This window comes from Coloeus monedula (genome assembly GCF_965178545.1).
Source record: "Coloeus monedula genome assembly, chromosome: 27".
Classification (NCBI taxonomy): Eukaryota; Metazoa; Chordata; class Aves; order Passeriformes; family Corvidae; genus Coloeus; species Coloeus monedula.
This window is the reverse complement of record NC_138807.1, coordinates 6,132,959-6,153,031: the sequence shown is the minus strand read 5'-3', so window position 1 is coordinate 6,153,031 and position 20,073 is coordinate 6,132,959. Positions and strand designations below refer to the sequence as shown.

General features: G+C 45.4%; 1 protein-coding gene across 4 annotated transcripts in view; it reads right to left on the bottom strand.

Moving 5' to 3' along the window:
• KDM4B (lysine demethylase 4B) overlaps positions 1-20,073 on the bottom strand; it is a 71,004-nt gene that overhangs the window by 27,145 nt on the left and 23,786 nt on the right. For all 4 annotated transcript variants that reach the window (XM_082297972.1, XM_082297973.1, XM_082297974.1 and 1 more), the window contains exons 6-9: positions 15,086-15,135; positions 12,650-12,753; positions 9,909-10,046; positions 178-374 (exon numbers count right to left, since the gene is read on the bottom strand). In XM_082297972.1, coding sequence (XP_082154098.1) covers positions 178-374; positions 9,909-10,046; positions 12,650-12,753; positions 15,086-15,135 — 489 coding nt within the window. The remainder of the gene's footprint in view (positions 1-177; positions 375-9,908; positions 10,047-12,649; positions 12,754-15,085; positions 15,136-20,073) is intronic.

Below are 20,073 nucleotides of genomic sequence, written 5' to 3'. Positions count from 1 at the left end.
TGGAAAGGAAACAGAACCATGAGGGACACATTACTCCAGACAAATTACATGAGGAATTATAAAAAGAACAAATGAAGAAAGGAGTTTGAACTATCTCAAATTAAGAACTGTAGCATTTACAATCTCAGCAATCAAACTCCAGTGCAGGGCTGAGACACAAGCACTTTCTGTCCTTACCTGCGGAGCAGTTTAGCCTTCAGGTCTGCCTTGGTCTCGTTCCAGGCATCGAGCTCTGGGCTGCTCAGAGCCGTGGGTTTCATGTGGTCCAGGACAGCGATGTCCTTTCCCTGCTTCCAGAGGTCGTAGCGCTCGGGCTGCAGCACCCTCACAAACACATCCATGGAGATCTTCACCATGTCCTTGCGGCACGTGCACTGCAAGAGACGCCACACACGTCACACCAGGGACCTTCCCCTTTCTCTGGAGGCAAATTAACTCTCCCCCCAGCTGGCTGAAGAGGGTTTCTGGCAGGGAATGCCTCTGAGGGATGTGTGGCTGTTTCAGCTCTCCATGGAAGCCATTGGCTCTACCTGCTCCTGGAAAACCAGCTGCCGCTCCAGCACTCTCCAAGGGTAGTGGAAAACTCTGTTCCCAAGGATTTAGTTCTCCCTCTAAGCCCTCCAACAAACTAAATCTTCCTGGGACTGGCACTGCTCATATCCTGTGCTGCAGACATTAGACACAATTACTCTGCCTGGTCTAGCCCAGGTCAGAGTCTGCCCTCAAGCCACGTTCCCTCCATCAGCCTCTCTCTGGCAGAGTCTTCCAGGCTGAAAAGATATTACTGGTATCACTTCATAACTCAGAAAAGCCTTACAGGAACCAAGGCCTGACCTAGAGCACAGGGCAGTTAAACTTCATAATGACACATCCTGACATGTCACAGCAATCCTGCACAAAAGGGAAGAAATAAAAAACCTGCAATAACCACAACCTGCATCCAAACCATCATGTGGGAGAAATGTGCACTATTCATTTCAGCTGGCATATGCTCATTAGAACTAACCTGGAGTTAGACCCCTGTCGTTGCACAGAGAGTACTCACAGGTGGTTTTCCTTGGATATAACCTTTGCTGGGATGAATCAACAGACTGAGTGTAGCAAGGGGATTCTCACCCTGGGCACTGATACCAGTCTCAAAGAGTTATAAACCTAATCAAAAGAAGGCAGAGGGTGGAGAAGGACCCAGGACCCCCCCGGTGCCTCTGGGGGCTGCAGCCACAGCTCTCTTGGGGCTTCTGCTCTAAGGTGCAAAGCTTTGCTTGCATGAAATTGCTTTTCAACTCTAAGCTGAGGCTGAGGTAATTGGAGCCACTTTGCAGGACTGGTTTGGGGCTTTTTTTTTTCCACCCTTCCTCCACACCTTTTCAAAACTACTCTATCCATTCTTTTGGCAGAAATGCCTGAAACTAAACCAGCTTCTCCCCTTTGTCCCTTCCCCTTACTAAAAGATTTATGGCCATAGTTGAGACTTCACTGAGAGAGGGAGAGAGAAGAGTCCCTCTGTACAGTTCTGCACTACCCCACATCCTCCAGCTCCTGCTTCCCACTGTGCAGGGACTGGGACTGGTTGGTAACCCGAGTGTGCCGAGTTGGAAGGAGCATTTATGGACAGGCACTTTCAGGAAAACTCCATTTAATGAAAAATGACTGAGGCCAGAAAGGCTGGAAATGCAATTTGGCCACAGCACGGCAGGAACACAGACAGCACCCAGGCTTCCAACTCCAGCCCAGGCAGGAGCTTCCCACAGCACCTCCATCAGTCCTGGTTTAAGGGATTGAGCAGATTTTCCTTAAGAAAGTTTAAAAGCACCCGTGCAGTGCTACAAAGAGGAACACAGAACAGCATCCCCAGGGGATTGACCTCCTCAGAGGCTGAAAAATGGCTTAAAAGGGGAACGCTGCGTTTTGTGATCCTGACCTGGACTCAAGAGGTGCAGCACAGACACATCCAAGCCTTCAAACCCAGCCAGAAAATCCTGAGGCACTCGGGGCCAGAGGTCTCCAGAGCAGTTTCCAACCAGCAGCAGCTCCAGAGTCTCCCCCAGCTGCACCCGCTGGTCAGCCCTGGAGAACCCCCACGCTGAGCTCCGGGGATGCTGCTGGGCTGGGACTCAGCACCGACACCACGGCCTCCATCTCCCACATCCCACAGCCTGCAGTAGCCAAGCTCTTTTCTTTCCACAAATCTACCATGATGTATATTTATATTTCAATTTTAATTTAATTCTATTGCTTTCACACCAGCAAGCATGAATAATTTACAAAGCCTCTTTCCTCTGGGGCTTCTTCTGGACCGTACAGTGATATTTCCTCAGCTGCTGCAGTTGTGTCACAGCCACATTCCCAGCAAGGCCAGGGTCGTTTTCCATACCCTCCCCTCAGACAGCAGTGAGAGCCTGCTGATGCTTCCAATACAGCTGGAGAAGGGAATGCTCTTGTGTGTGTGAGAGAGCTGGGAGAGGGAGAATGGGGGAGACCAGGAGGAGAATGAGGGTAGAGAAGGGCAAGAAATTGCCTTTGCAATGAATTCCCCGCTCTGCTCCATTACTGCAGGACAAAAGCAGTAAGGTTGTTTCCTGGCAGTGATCTCCAGCCCCACACCTGCCTTCCCCCTTCCACATACACAGAGCTGCATTTCTTTCAAAGTATTTAACTGTGGTCATAAACACGTGTATTTCCTAGAAGACATTATGCCTACACCCCCCATCTCTGTCCATCCCCACCCCAATTTCTGCAGGATATATCCTCCCAAATTCCCTCAGATTCCAACACTTTTATATCCCAGTATTACTAAACTTTACAGAAAAAAAGAATGAACATGTCAACACTAAAATACCCCCACTGAGGAGAGATATGAAGCCTCGTTTCCTTTACGTGAGGCAAAACTGAACCTCAAAGCTCCATTTTGGGAGTTCACAGAGTTCCTATGGATCAATAGCCCTGAGAAGGATTTCAGGGTGACACGATCACCCAAAGCACAGGACTGAATGGCAACACAAACATTTTGTTGTGTCCAAATGACAAATGTGTCCAAATTTTGTTGTGTCCAAAAGGTGAAAAATTCCAGGAGCTTTGAGATCTTACCCAGCCCCTTCCCCTCTCTCCTCCATCACTCCCTGTCTGGCTGCCAAACCCCACTCCTGGGAACAGCAGGGCTGGCAGAGCCACAGATCAAACAACAGAATAAACAACAGAATTTTCATAACTGGGATCTCCAAGGACCAACTGCAAGTCCTGAAAATGGGAGTGGAAAAAAATCAAACTGAAAATCAACCCAGCTTTAGGGCCAGTTCTTTGCGTTCGGTTACAGGGGAGCTGAGACCCAAAAGATCAACAAGAGAGGAGTTCCATATTCACCAAATCTGTGGAACTTGACTTATTCCACCTTCTGAAGGCTTTTCCCAGCCTCACCTCTCCTTTTCCACAAGTTCATGGTTTTATTAACCATAAGGACATGGAAAAATACTGTAAGGAAGTGCACAATTAAAGCTTTTTCCAGAATAAACCCCAACGTTCTTCCTTTCCTCATTATTTTATTATCTGCTACTCTAATTTGGAGCCTGTGGTAAAATATGTGATCATGCCAGGAGCCCTGTCCCATCAATTCCAACTCCAAGACTGATAGTGAGGAATTTGTGGCTATTGAATGTACAACCATTATCTTATTTGCAATATTTTTTAACATAAAAACACAAATAAGTCTATATAAAATAACAGTCAAATAAAATTACTGTCTCCTTGAAGTCATAAAATCAAATGATATATGGAAAAGCACAGATTCATTCAACTTCAACCTTCAGCAACAGTTTTGTGTGGATATTTCCCTCAATTCCCAACTATTAACACTGAACTGAACCTCAGCAGTTCCATCACATAGGAAAGGTTAATGGAAAATAAGCCTTTTCCTTATGCAGAAATAGTCACCAAAATTACATATTTAAAGTGGCACCTCTGGTTTTCATGGAAAAAACCCTTCATATTCAGATGAAAGCAGTTGATAAGACTCAGCTGAGCCTCCCACTTTGCCTTAATGGAAATTTATCCATCACAAAACCCAACATGCTCAAAATTGAAGTTCTTTCAGCTTTTAAATGCCAGGCCAAAATCTTTGCTGAAAGCTTTTCTATCTGCCTTTCCATAACAATGAAGCCTAAAAGCAAGTTCCTGGGAAAGAGGGGTGGTTCTGTGAAAAGGCAGTGGAGAAACTCTCGCTGTTACAGGAACACACTTTGCCCTCAGCCTCTCCCTGTAAATTCCCAGGTCGAAGCAGAGAGTTTCAGCTTTTGGGAGAAACAAGCCCCCAGTACAACCACTGCTTCTAAGCAGCAGCAATCCAGTTTGTTCCCATGTTACAGATGAGCTACTGAGATCCAACAGGACAGAAAAAACAGTTTGGGGCTCCAGTTTCCTTTTCCTTCCACTCAGTCAGTCCAAGTACGCTCCTGAAAGATGAGTGGCAGAAATTCTGTGAGTAAGGAAGGAGTTAAACTTTGAGGAGAAGAAGGAGGAAAAGCCCAAAGTGCATAGTTTGTGTGTTTAATGGTTGGTGGTTGGAAGCTTGTGGGAAAGAAGATGAGCCTTGACCCCCCGTTTGCAGAGTAATTACTGGCATCAACAACAAACCAGTTCATTAGGAAACCCACTGGAAACCCTTCCCAGAGCTTCATAAACAAAACAATTAGGCAAAGATTTCCATGGACTCCCCCTGTCCCTGGCTGCAGGGCACGATTCCTCCCTGCCTGCTTCCTTGACTGCTCCCGAAACACTCGGTGCGGATTCCCGGGGTGCAGGAGTGGGGGCAGCAGCCAGGAGGAGTCAGAGTCACCCCACTCCCCTCAGACACAGCATTTGTGTGTGACAGAAATGCTCTGGGACTTGTTCCAGCCTAAGCAAATAAGATAACCCATCCCAACACCCAGAAGGGCCAGGCCAGAAGGAGCTGGTGACACCCCTCCATCCACAGGGACATCGGCCACCCCACCCAGCAGCACCCCCAGCACTGGAATCCTGGAAATCCCAACAAACCCAGGCATTTGTTCTGCCCACAGAACTCAAAGTGTTCTTCCTTCATTAACAAAAATTGTGCCAAGAACCTCCCAGCCAGAACTCCAGAAGAGGAGCTCAGAAAAGAGCTGATAAAACAAAGCTTCCAGACAGTTTCCAGAAAAATAACCATCCCCTTTCCACCTCAGCATGAAAAAAACCTGTAAAAGCTCCTTTGTCTTGCACAGAATCAAGAGCAGAGGTGTTTACAAATAATACAATAAAATAAGTACGAAGAAAGGTGGAAGAATTTGTACAAGAGCAACTTTGAATCTGTCTGACAAAAATAAACCATGGAAATGTTATTCCATAATAGATTTCTTTAATGTATTCTAAGCTTAAAAGGTCTAATTAGAGTAAAAGAGCAATTTTGAATGTCTGACAAAAATAAACTATGGAAATGCTATTTCATAATAGATTTCTTTATGTGTTCTAAGCTTAAAAGGTCTAATTAGAGTCAGTTGAGGCACAGACTCAAAGTAATGAAAAAATACAATTCTGATTTGCCTTATTTTGGGGACCAGTTTTGCAGTATTATCAAACAGGTTTCTGCAAAAACCTCACAAGTTTTATTTTCTTGGGAAATACAGACAGATGGAGGGAAAAATCTACTAAAACGTGAATAGTAAGAAGAAAGCTTCAATTTTACCTGGAAAATTACATGCTAGGCAACTCTAAATCACAGATATTCCAAGTGTAAATTTGAGATTATTTCAATATTATACACATAGTACAGAAAAAAATGAGTGAGCAGAAGGTTTAGAAGCAACAAACCACGTAAAAGATCCTAGGCTGGGATCCAAAAGGTCCCTTCTCTTGGCAGTCCAGTAAAATCCAAAGGGAAGAGTTTTATTTGTGTCCCCCTTCCCCAAATGAGAGAGCAGCAGAGCAGGAGTGCTCTGGAGTGAGAGGTTTGATGGGAACACTGCCTGGAGGAGGTGAAGGCTGCTTATTTCAGACCCTAAAATGCAGGATTTGGGCAGGAAGGGCAGCCTGACCCCATTTTATGTTGAGAGAGAGAATTCCAGCAGTTTCTCTGGAGCAAACAGGAGATAAAGGAAGGCATGAAAGTGGCACCAGCAGGAGCCCAGACCTGCTCCAGGAGTGGCTGCACTTAACTGAGAGCAAAGTGCAGAAATCGTTCCCCTCCCATCCACTTATTTTCAGTCCAGTTTGCCAAAGAAGTAGAAAAGCTGAGCTGGGATTTGAATTTCTGCTAAAACTGTACACTCTGAAAGGGTCTTTCTGAATGGCAGGGGACTCACAGGCCACCTCGACTGGAGGAAGGACACTTTCCTGAAACCCCTGGTTTAAAAGGGTTGTTTGGGCAAAGACACAGCTCTTAAAATCCTCTGGCTGTCGGTGGTGGCATCCAAGGGTTTTCAGAAACAAAAAACCAGGAATGCAGAGAGGCACTGCAAGCTCATGGTGCAAAATAAAAAGAAATTTACAAAAAAAAAAAAAAAAAAAAGGTAAGGAATGAAAATTATAATTTCCTGTCTTTAACCCAGCAGCTTTTTTCAACAACCAAACAGAAAAAAATATGACAAAGGGAGACAAATGACTGAGGAACTCCAACTGCAGAGAACAAAGGGAAATATTTCTCCCTAATTTCTAAGCCCTGCATATGCAGGCAAACATTAACTGTAGTATATTCAAATAAACCCATTCCTCCTCAGCTGTACCATTGAATCAGGAATGCTGAAGTCCAAAGCAAATATTTGGATTACAGCTGACTCTGAAACATGGTGCCAGGATCTCCAGCACTGTGAAAACCCCTTTGAACTCCTTTCCTCTGGCTCTCTGTTTGCTGTGCCCTGTGCCAGTGACACCCACAGACAGGATTGCATCTCCCAAGGAGCTTTCCCTGCCACTGTCTGGTCTGCAAAGAGCCCAGAATGAACCCCCACCAGTCACATGGCAAGACCTGGGGGCAGCACACCAGGGCTATCCCTGGGAGCCCCACGATCAGCTGAAGGTCTCTCCCATCCCTGAACGAGGATCTGCTGCTCAGCCACGGCTTTTCCCAAGGATCAGGTGGGAGAGACAAGCTGAGGTTGGCCTCAAAGTCACCTTGGCTGGGAAGGAGTTAGCTGCAGCACGAGGCTCCTCCAGGACAGATGGAGACATTTACATCGGCAATAAATGGGAGAACAGTTAAAAAGCTGTTATTTCCTGCACTTCTGGGCACAGTGTCCAGCTGGAGGCAAGACATCCACCTCCCAGTGGGGCACCAGCATGGAATTACGGCTGTGAAGGAGGATGTCATACCCTTCCTCTGGATCTGAGGAGACTGACACAGGACTGACTCACTGACTGACACAGTCCTGAAGATTTCTGCACATCACGAAAGACAACGTGAAATTTGTCTGTCACAAACCACACTCAGCACTGGGGCTGGAGGAGCAACTAAAAGGAGAATCAGAAAATCAGACCCAAGGGGCAAAAGCTCCTGTTCTAGCTAAAAACCCAAGGAGAGAAAGACTCCAAAACCTCACGCCAGGTTCTCAAAAAGCTTTGACCAAACAGGACAGCTTAGATTATTCACTTGGTATTCACCAAACCGATTTCCACGGTAATCCTGGTTACTAATTTACAGACACAAGTGGATTTACCCACTTTTAGTTTCCCACACAGCTCTGCAGCCATTGCTTTTTTTTTTTCTTTTTTTTTTTTTTGCTAATACTGACACTCATTCTACAAATTAGAGCAGGCCCAGTGTCTCTGAAGCTGATCTTTACACTCCAGGCTGATTATTCTGTATTTTTTACAGCCCAGGCAGGTTCTCTGTGGAATGCAGAACATTGCACCCATCTGGCAGGCAATTACCACAGCTCTGTCCTCCGAGGTGAACCATTACCTTCCTCTCTTCCTCTGCACCACTGACACACACAGCTCTCAGCAGAGCACAATCCAAATCTCCTCCCCAGGATAATGTCCAGGAGAACATTACAACTGGCTAATTATGAACCTTGCCTTGTCCTCGGTCTCCTGAGTGCTGGCAGGACAAGAGAGCTGTGCTGGTAACCCAAGGAAAGGAGAGAATCACCCCAGGCAGCGCAGGAAGAGCAGGTGCCTGCAGAGCTTTGCCCAGCTCAGAGCTCCCAAGAACTTTTATAAACGAGTGTATGATAAGAAAAAAAACCCCAAACCTGCCTGCATGTGAGTAAGGATAATCTATTGTTCCTGGAAGCATACAAATCAATAAAGCCATTTTTAAAATATAGGAAAGCTGCAGTAGCTAACTAAAAATCACACACTCAAGGATCGTGGAATGGGTTGGGTTGGGAAGGACCTTAAATCTCATCTCATCCCATCCCACCCCTGCCATGGGCAGGGACACCTTCCACTGTCCCAGGCTGCTCCAAGCCCTGTCCAGCCTGGCCTTGGGCACTGCCAGGGATCCAGGGGCAGCCCCAGCTGCTCTGGCCACCCTGTGCCAGGGCCTGCCCACCCTCACAGGGAGGAATTCCCTCCTGATGTTCTCTCCCCACAGAGGTGCAGGCAGCTCCAGTGCACACCCTCAGCTGATACTTCCTTAGGTCCCTCCTTAATCTCAAATGAGATTTAAACAAAGCTTTGCCCTCACTGTGTAACAAATCCCCCCCTCAGCTGGGACCCCCAGTCAGGTATCCCAGGGTTAATTAACATGTGATTTATCAACCAGGAAGCTCAGAACGGACAAGTGCCACAGAGTGCAATGGGAATAAATTGGGCATCTCCTTCCACACTTCCACTTTGTGTCCCCAGATCTGCTCCAAGCTCTGCTGCTGCTTGTTCAGTAATTTCACGCTACGCTGCTTAACAATGTAAGCATGGAGGCTCCATCTAAAACTGCACTTCCCAAATGTCACTTGTTCGTGAACACATGGCTGAACCCAAAATTGCTTTTAATATTCGAGTGGTGCCTGCTGGCTCTGTTGTAGTTAAGGGTCTGTCTGAATTTCCATGATAAACCCCATTTTCTGGGGTGTAATACCATGACCACTCACTACACATAAACCTGCTTTACAAGGTCACAGCAGACAAACATCATTTTTTACATTTTTAAACCAAGGTTGCTTGGCTGTTTTTGAGTTTCAGACACTTGACACCAATTTGAGGCCCCTTATGGTTTAAGGTTTTTCTTACCATCCCTTTAACTCCAGAACAAACTCAAACATATGATCCATGCCTGGAAGTGTCCAAGGCCAGGCTGGATGGGGCTTGGAGCAACCTGGGACAGTGGAAGGTGTCCCTGCCCACAGCAAAACTTCCCAGATTCTACTGAATGAGCTTTGCTGATCAGTTATCTGCAGACTTCAAACCAGGAGAGTACGAGTGCTGTCACAAACCAAAGTAACAAAGCACACCAGAAATCTGCCCTAATGAGAAATAACCACACAAACATAACTCTCCAAACTTAACTGAGTGCACAGATTAGAGGAATTCAGGTATCTTCAGAATGTTATTACCACAGTGTTATTAAAGCTTAAAAGTATTCCCAGTTTATTCCTTCCCAGCTTAAAAGTATTTCCAGCTTATTCCTTCCCCTCCAGTGTGTACTTAATGAGTTGTATTCAGTCACATCAGTCACCTTATTCACTCTGAAATGCAGTTTGGATACATCAGAAAACTAATCCCAATTTACCAATCCCAAAACAACCTGTTCACAAGGTGAATGTAACACTTGAGAAATTCATTCCTACACCCTCAGAACAAAACCAATTATCAAGGCAAAACCACCAATGTGGGACAGTGAGAGAGCACGTCCCAAAGCAGTGGCATTTTCCACATTGTCCTTAGGAATAAGGACAAATAACACTGCTCTGTGTTCCATGAGCTGGTGGTTTCCACCAGCCCCTCATCCCAGCTGATCCCACCTGTGTTGCCATTTTCCCGTAGTCAATCCAGCGCAAAGTGGCGAAGTTGGTCGACTCGGCACAGTTGAAGCCGTGATTGAAGCCAGCGTGGTAACCATAAGGGAATGTGATCATAAACTCCCCAGCTTCCTGGGTGATCTGAAAAACAAAGGAAAAGGGAGGAGACACCCCACAGGTCACTTAATGCAGCAGCTTGAGAACAGAGACCTATTAAAAAACCCCACTGATTAAATCTCTTTCCACTGGAGGGTCGGCAGAACAGTCATTGCCAGCTCTTGGCTGAGCCTGGAACGATTCCTGGTGAACTGCAGGAATACTCAAGTATTTCTCTTAAGGGAAAAACTCAGAACAGTGGATGGAAGGGGTGACATGATCTGAACTATTTACACCTGCAGGCTCCAGTTACAAAAGGGTCTCAGGCTGCAACATTCCAAGAGATCAATAAATCTTTGACATGACCGCTTTGGCTCACGGCAGCTCCAAACCTTCACTCCCACCCCCATGCCAGAGCAGCCAAGAGCCCTGGATTTCCCTCCTAACATTCCCTCTGCATGGCAGGGTCCTTCTGAAGCACCTCCTGCCCTTCCCTGTGTTTATTTCCCCACTCACATTTATCAGCCTCACTCCCACCTGTTCACCCAAAAATCAAAGACCCGAAAAATTACAGCCCATCTTTTGTCTGCTTTGGGAATTGTTCAGAGCAGCTGTGGCTGCCCCACCCCTGGCAGTGCCCAAGGCCAGGTTGGATGGGGCTTGGAGCAGCCTGGGACAGTGGAAGGTGTCCCTGCCCATGGCAGGGGTGGCACTGGATGAGCTTTAGGGTCCCTTTCAACACAAACCATCCTGTGACCCTACTTTAATAAACTTAAAACAACAATAAGCATAATGGACATTATTAATAAGGGTTGAACTCTACAGATCACAGCTGGAACCAGCAGGCCAATCAATCTGGGATGCTTCTAAAAAATCCTCTTTTTACATCTTATGCAGAAAAACCATTGGGGAAAAAAGGAATTTAATTGTTAAGAGAATGGCCCGAACCATGGGAGCAACTCCCAGCCCAGCTGCCCCTCCTGCAGCAGCACCTCCCCTCCACGGGGTATGGAAGAGGCAAAGCTTGACCTTCACTGTCTTTCCAGCCCAGAAGTGCTGACAGACCTCTCACAGCTGTCACAGGCCAAGCAATTCCATTTGGATCCCTTCCCACCAGCCATAACTCACACCCCAGCAGTTCAGAGCCCACAGAGACTCCAAGGGACTTGCACTTCCAAACACAGGGATGGAGCCAAATGGAAAATGTAAACAGACAGAAGTTCAAACATCTCCCCCCTTGGCTGGGCCAACATCTGAACTTGCTGATGTCATTAACATTAGAAGAATAATTTTAAAAATAGGGAATAAAAGGTGCTGTGATACACAAGAAGCTCCTGCAGGATTTCAGGAGGAGGTGCTGAAGTCCAGCCTGCACCCAGCCCCATGGAGCATCCTGCATCCATCTCTTCCATAAATCCCAGCAGTGCCACTCTGCTGGCTTCAGAAGATGAAAAGATTATGTTTCTGTCAGTGACTGCACATCCTGGTGTCTCCATTTCAAGCCCACATCGTCCATGGCACTGCTGTCAACATTATCCCACAATAAATTAGAAAACACTCCAGATGATGGATAGGCCATGCAGAAAAGTAATAACTATTGAAGGAAAGCCAGCACAAACTGCCACTCATGGAGAAAGTCCCAAATTTACTGACTTCTGCAAGCTCTTGAGGAATAAATGGAGAAATCAATAGGAGATTACAGAAATACACATTTTTAATTATTAAAAAGCCCTAGTATTGATCTGTTTCTTTTTTTCCAGAACAGCATTATAGAGATTTATAAATGCTGCCTATTCACTTCATTGAAATCTGCCAAGAATTTGGATGCAGGGATCCTATCTCTATTCCTCAGGAAAAATAGCACTTGTTCCCTGTTTGTGAATAATAGTGATCCTCCTTTGACAGCCACTATTTCAGGACAGGACTTGGAGTAGCCTGGGACAGTGGAAGGTGTCCCTGCCCATGGCAGGGGTGGCACTGGATGGGCTTTATGGTCCCTTCCCATTCCATGATTCCATGAAACCAGTTTGGAGCAGGCATCTTTGACACTTCTCACATCCACAGGCACCTCTGGCTCCATGTGCTGGGAACACCCAGCAGCAGCAGCAGTTTGACTGATTCTGCACAGATACAAATCCCTGTAACCACACTTGGCTGAGGAGATTTACTTCTTGCCACAAGACTTTAAGAATAAGCACATTAAAACGATCATACCAAATAAACATGACCCCTCTTTTCAAATCAGGGCTTAAGAGCTGCAGGGATCCTTCCAGGCTTACAGCAGCACGAGCACTTACACAACAGGGAACCAGCACAGGCAGCTCCACTTTGGGTCACACTGGATCCACAAGAAAACAAAGAAGTGCTCCTGAATCACCGGCGGGTTTTGCTCATTAGCTCGTCCCTCTCTACCTGAGAGGCTCCCTAATTGCCAGAGTTTGTTCAGTGACAGCTTTTCTTCACTTCACAGTGTCTCAGCCAAACCCCAAATCCTTTTTCCAGGCAGACCTAGTTTGAACTGATGGGATGCACTCAGCATAATAATGCCCCTTGGAAATCCCCCAGTGGCTGGTGCTGAACTGATTCCTCAGGAGAGAGGTGCTGTGCTCCCAACGGCCTGCAGGGTCCCTCTGCAACCCTGTACATACCCTGTCAAAGGGAATCCCGTATTTCTTCAGGATGGAGGGAGAAATGAGGGTCATCTTGTGACGGAGGAAAGCATCACATCCCTGAGAGCTTCCTGGGAAAAATCCTGTGGACACATTCAAAGGAGGAGCATCACTATAGGGCTGCTGGACTGCTCTTGGGAAAACAATAGTATTTGTTAGATTCCAGTTCAATCTGCCCTACATATCACCTCCTAAAGGGAAAACATGTTAATATTCAGTGAGAAGAAAGGAAAGGAAACATCTCCATCCCAGGCAGAGGCAGGAGGGACACGTTCACAGTGGTCACCAGCAAGTGGCAGAGGCAGCAGGACCTGACCCAGTCAGCACCTCAGCATGGTTAAGTGTTAAATTCTACCCAAGATCCACGCTGAGCTATTAAAACAAATCACAAATAATTAAGGAAACTAAAGTAGTGGTAAACACTGACCAAACCACTCAACGGCAGCTCAGCCAATGTAACCCCATTTTCCTCAAGATCATGTTTTTCCCTCCAAGGGGGTGACTCCATAACAAACTGTGTTTATAGGGACTCAAACCCATCACAGTTTAGGAAAACAAATAACCCAAGCTCTGGAACCAAAACTGATTGATGAGACATAATGGAAGGGGTTTCAGAAAGTCAAAAGGATTACTGGGTTCCAGGTTTTCTTATATTTTTGTACTAAAAGCATTTCAATTAAAGTTATGACTGTCTGCTACCCAGTCTGTCGTCCCTCTCTGCAGTTCCTCTTTTTAATGCACAGTTTAAGTGGCTCTCATTAAAGCCACTAATAAAGAAGCACATTTTAAGTGATTAGCACCAATAACATGGCAACACATTAACATTCTCTCCATGGGCTCCATGGCTCTCCCAGTGAGCCCATTTACAGCTCAGCTATTCATTTTCCATATTAATTGCACACTCATTTCTCCATAGTACACTTCTCCCCACTGATGTACAGGGCAGGGGAATGGCCAGGCAGCAATACTGGCTCTTTGCAGAGTTAAATCATCACCCATCCCAGCTTCCAGAGGCAGGAAACTAAAGACCAGACCATCGATAATTTGCTCCTGGTTTTACAGCACAAACCATCCCCGTGCCTCAAAATTGATCATCCGTAAAAATTAGTTACAAACAGCAAGAAACTTATTATTGCTGCTGTCAGACTTGGAGTGGTATTTCAGAGTCTGCAGAACACAAGTCATCTGATTGATTGACTTCTTATAAAAATTACTTTTTTCATCTATTAAAACCTGGCAAATGACTGTAGCTTTGAAATGAAACATTTCTGAGCAGCCACTTCCAGTATTATTTGTATTTAGGGATCATGGAGCTCAGAGCCCAGGAAAACAACACCACTGAGCCCCGGGACACTCATCCCCACTCATTCTGCATTTACCCCACACAATCAGTTGCTCCCCTTGACACCCTGGAGTGTGACACAGTCAGACTGTCAGCAGGAAAAGGCACTACAGGAATTTGCCTGTTTTCTGGGAAATCAGCATTAGAACTTCTTTTCTTTTGCATCAGAGTAGAGTCTTCCAGATTTTCCTGCCTGTTCCTACCTTCACCACCAGATTTAAACCCCCCCCAGTTGCCTTGCTGGAGATGAAACACGGAGATTTGGAGTTAATCATTCTGGGCCAGCAGCTTTTTTTAGCTGGGCAGCTCCTTGAACATTTGCAAGTGAACAAAAATAGAAACAACACCAACAAATTAAAACATATCTACTTCTGCAGCCAGACATCTTCCCTGAAGCTTGAGAGGTGGGAGTTTGCCACAGCTCAAAGTAACTGCTTTCCCCACCACCATTTTCCTTTTCTTTTTCCTTCCCTTTCACTGTTTTTTTTCCTTTTAATATGAACTTTATTGCACTGAAAACTAAAGGAGGATGAGGCTAAAATAAGAGGAAAACCACCAAATACAGAATGTATCGTTATAGGGTGAAGGAGTAATGGGTACAAACTGGAAAAGGGGAAATTTAGGTGCAAAATCAGCAAGAAAATTTCTGTTGTGAGGGTGGTGAGACACTGAACAGGTTGTGGCTGCCCCATCTCTGGGAGCATTCCAGGCCAGGTTGGAGCAACCTGGTCCAGTGGAAGGTGTCCCTGCCCATGGCAGGGTGCAATGAAATCATTTTTAGGGTCCTTTCTGAGCCACGCCATTGTGGATTAAACCCCTTGCCCAGACATGGGAGGGTTTGGCCTCAATGCCTTAAAATTCAAGGGTTTTTCAGGGAATTTTAGTTGAGGTTACACCATGCCAGGAGACCGAGGCTTTGAGGAAGAGTTGGAAGGAAAATTCCCTGACAAGTTTTCTGGCTCTGAAGCTGCTCTGCCAACACAGCAGGTTCCCCAGGCAGCTCTTGCAGAAGTCATCAGTAACACCAGGTCACTGTCAGTCCTTTATCAACCCAGTCAAAAGCCAGAGCTCACCTTTTGCCAGGCGTTCCAGCCTCTTGCCGTGCTCCGGGGGAATGGCATACCTGGGAGGAGGTAACACAGACAACAATCAAAATCACCAGTCTTTAATGTAAAACCAGTGAAGGGAAAAGTCTAGGAATAAATGGGGTAATAACCCTCAGCACAGCACACAGGCTGGCAATATAACCACAGCTCTACACGTCTGAAAGGCATCAGTAACACACAGCCCATGGAAAAAAGCCAGCATTTAATACAAGTCCTTAGACATGTCACATGAAGTGTGTTATTTTCCTGCCCTTTTTTTCAAACTGCATCACAAGATTTCACAAGGTAGAAGGAAAATCGAGATGACAAAGCGATGATACAGCACTGGAAACCCCAGAAATAACTCAGTGCAGGGAACAGCAGGTGTGTTCTCCATGGGAAGAATATCTGCAAAATAAAATTGTGTTAAATCTTAATAAGCAAGAAATGTTGGATGGGCTGAAAAGGTATGAAGGAGGGTCTGTGTGCTTTGGAAAAGAATAAAACCTTCTTCTGTGTAAATAGCTTCCATTTTATTCAAAAAAGTAAATATTCTTCACCACAGCTCAAGCAGTCATGGCTCAATCCTTATGTCCATGATGGATTTTATTGTCTGATGTGAAATAATGGAATTAAAGTATTCAGTAATTTTCTCAATGAGGTGATTGAAATTGCAGGGTCTGCTGAGGAAAACATCATTAAAGGGTGCAGGGAACAATTTCTACACTTGCTAAAGACAGTTTTCTTAGGTTAGGGGTAAATAAAGTGCAAAAGAATTTGACTGGATTTTTTTTTGAGTGCAAATTATTGAACATAATTCTGGAAAAACAATCAATGGTCTGAAGTCCCACGGGTCACAGACACAGGGCCGGGTGTGCCCAGCATGTACAAAAATCAGGGAAGTTTCAAATGGCTCTTTTTCTTCCCAAAAGCTGTTAGTTCTCTTAGTGCTTTGAAGTTCACAATATTCTCAGGAGCAAAGCCCAGGTGACAAAGATTTATGTGTTCAGGTTATAAGAAGGGAACTGAATACCAGGATACATTTAAACGTGTTTAACATGATGGCACACAATAATATTGCCAATGGAAATTGTAAATCATTGGTTACACTCTGCAGCAAATTAAATATGGCTCTCCCTGCTTTTTGTGACAGAGAATTCTGAGAATTTACATTTGTGGGAATGGCATTTATTGCCAGCTATAACTTCTCTTCAAAGTGAATAATAAAAAATGCATTATTTTTGCTATTTCAAATAAAGATGTCAAACCCACCCTGTCTCATTCCCCACGCTGGGAACAGGATATTGCAGGAGGGGACTCAACAACAGGTGCCCAGCACTGCCCCTCTTAGGGTGGGGGCTCAAAATGCACCTGATTTGGGGGATTTCAGCCAGGCAAATTCTCCATTTTCAAGTGTAAAAGCACAGTGTGGGGAGAAGCAGCTCGAAGCCATAACCTGTGTCACGAAATCAAACACACCTGAGCTGGCCTGGCAGGGGGGAATGACAGCACACGAATCCTACACAGGGACCTTCAGGGTTTAGACACTAAGCTGATTTAAACTGATGGCTTAAAAAAAATTTAAGGCAAAACACTATGTAGCACCTAATCTTGTAAAACAATAAATGCAGCAATGGACTCCCAACATCCCCTGACCAAAGTTTGACAGTGCCTTAAATTGCATAATTATCAAACAATTCAATTTCATTTGTCTGGGACAAAGCTAGTGGCTTTTATTTTACAAAGACCATTCATCACTTACATAAATGTGATAAAACTAATCCCGATCCAAAGCTCCTTTGTGGGATTAATGTCCCTTAAAACAGGGAAATGAGACATTCCATTCCTTCTGGGAAAAATGCTGAAGGATTGGGAAAGAACTAATTTATGGCTACAAGGCTGCTGATGATTAATGTAATATCCCCAGTCTACAATGCAACCTTCACTTAATTAGTGCCTGTAATTGGGAGTTGTAAAGATAAGATTAATTGAATCTTGAGGATGTTAAAAGTTTAATACATTGGAACATGGTTATTGTGTTATCTGAAACTGCAGCCTGCAAAAAGCCAAGCGAGGCTTTAGAGAACGGCCCATGGAGAGACAAAGAAAAAAAGACTTGCTTGGATAGAAACCAGCCAGAGAGGAGGAATTTCCAGCTTATAAAAAAGAACTATATGTAATAATATACAAATCAAAATACCCCAGCACAGAATGGCAATAGCTGACTCCAATTTTAGAAATTAACTTTTTTCTTTGGGCCAGTCTTTAGGAAGCAGAGCCTACACATCCCTCTGCATTTATTCTTAGGGATTCAAAATATTAACTGCAGAAGAGAATTAAAAGTAGGTCAAATTCTGCTTTAAGTTAGGCTCACAAATCTGACTGATTTACATAAAGATAGGCAATAAAGACAGAATTTGGGCTGCTATTTAAAACCAGGAAGAGAAACAGGAGGCTCCTGCACGTATGGCACAGATTGAGCTCCATCTACACATAAAATGATTGATTACGAGGCAGAACAACAATGGAAAGACTAAAAATTGCTGCAATCAAAGGGGTGCAGTTACTGAGCAATGAACACCCACAGAGGGCTGGCTTTGTGTGGCACTCGTGGCACCGACCCCCTGCTCTCTGGGCAGAACACCCCAGCACTTGCTGGGGACAGGAGTCCTGGTGTGCCTCAGCACAATTTGTCACCATCCCCACAGCTGGGGCTCAGCTCAGCTGCAAAACCTCAATTCCACAGGCAAGCCACAGGTGTGTGCGTGGTAAAAAACAGCCAACTGTTTCCTCTTCTCTAGGCATGATTTCAACAGCCCCCAGTGCAGGGAACACTGACCTGGAGCCACGGGGCAGGGTCTGTCCCTCTGGCTCAGCCTGGTCCCCAGGAAAAGGGAGATTTAGGGCCACAGAGCTAAAGCAGCAGCTGCTCGAAGATAAATCCAACTTCCAAGGCACTGGGCTTGCAAACCACCCTTCAGGCCATATTCCAACGGCCAGCCTTGCAGAGGCTGACCAAGACAAAGGGCCAGGCTTCACCCAAAACCCTGCCACTCAGCAGTTTGGGGGATTACAGCAGGAAAAACGTGCTGCTGCTCTGCCAGGGAGCGTGAGATTTACACAATGGGGAAAGAAAAAAACAGCTCAAGATAAAAAAAGTTATACTTCTGTGACTCAAATGTCATCTTACCCCAAAGTCAACAATTTGAAAGTAATATACTGAGCCTTTTAAATTACCTTTTTCTACTTTCCACCAAAACAACAGAAAATCCCTGAAGTGGATCAAGTACCACTTGTACACATCCAGAACTTGCTGTTCCGCAGGAAAGACTCTCAGCTTCCAAACTTATTTCATGAAACCTAATTCCAGCATTTCTGATCTCTACTTCCATGCAATTTTCTGAGTTCTTGAGTCAGGATCACAGGTCCAAAAGATTTTGCCCCAAAGCTATAATTGGGTTAGAAAATTATCTTCCTGGAGTGATAGCTTGCTTTTGTTAATATGGAATCCCAGAATGGTTTGGGTTGGAAGAGATCTTAAATATCCATTTCCAACCCTGCCATGGGCAGGGACACCTTCCACTATCCCAGGCTGCTCCAAGCCCCAATGTCCAGCCTGGCCTTGGGCACTGCCAGGGATCCAGGGGCAGCCCCAGCTGCTCTGGGCACCCTGTGCCAGGGCATCACCTCCCTCTCAGGGAAGAACTCCTTCCCAACATGAGTTTAACTGGACAGTCCCCTCTCTATCCTTAACACAAAAGAGAGATCTGTCCTATTTGCCAGCATAGGATATCATTAATAGAGTAATTTTCTTGGTGTTTTGTTTATTCCCCTGGAATGGGGCTTGATGGATGTGGATAATTATCAGACTATAAAAGCCAGCAAATGTGCTATTTTCTATCGCTCTAAATCATCAAACAAATAAAGTGTGAAACAGCATTTCTGAATACAATTTTCCCCTCTAATGGCTTAGAATTATTATCAGGAACAATGAGAATAAATAAGCAAATGTCTTGTGAATTAAGAATTAAACAAGTGTGTCAGTAAAAACGAGCATTCAGGCCATTCTGGGATGCAGGGACCCCTTTGGAGGCCACCAGGGAATGATGTAACAGGGAATTCACTCGGGCAGCTTCCAGCACCAGGTGCTCCTCAGGGACCTCCCAGTCTCAGGTTCTCCCCTCACTGCTGCTTCCTCAAAGGGAGTCAGCTCAGTTTTGGCTTCCAGTGGCCAAAAAGACACTAAAAACTTCATCCACAGCACCCTGCTCCTATCTGTTTTTTCCTTGCTTAAGAGGAATTTTTCTCACCTGAAGCCATCTCCACCTTTGGCAGAGGACCAGACCATCCTGTTCCTTCATCCAACATCCCCCAAAGCTTCCTAGACCTTTTCTCCTCCAGCTGTCACTCCCAGAGTTTTTCATAGTTACACCTTGTTCCACACCTTATTTACACTCTCTTGCACCAACACAGAGCAATTAAGCAGTGATTATTTCACCAAATGCCACACCCCCACTCTCTGGGAGTCCAGACTCCATGGGCTGGAGGAGCTTCAACCACAAGACTTTGGAAATGTCACTTCAGTGCGGTTCCTGTGAGAAGGTAAGAAACTCAATTTCACAGAGTCTGCACAAGGTCTGCCCAAGCAGGCCCCACACAGTTTAACACACCATAATTACTGGAATAAGGAACAGAAACAGAACGGGAGCAGCACATTCAGAATGCCCAGGCCCATGTGTCAAGCTGGGGTGAGTTATCTGTCTTCAAAGCAGATTTAATTGTGCCAAGAACGCTGACCCTTTGAAGTTTCAAATGCCAACCTGCTCTCAGCCACGACAGGCAGAATGAAAAGCTGCTATTTCAGTCTCTGTAAGGCAAAGGGTGCCCATAAACCCAGAATCTGAACCCCGACCTTCAACATCTTTAGCCCCCACGACAGCAGCCAAGGCTCCAAAGAAAACCCCTCGTCCATCAGG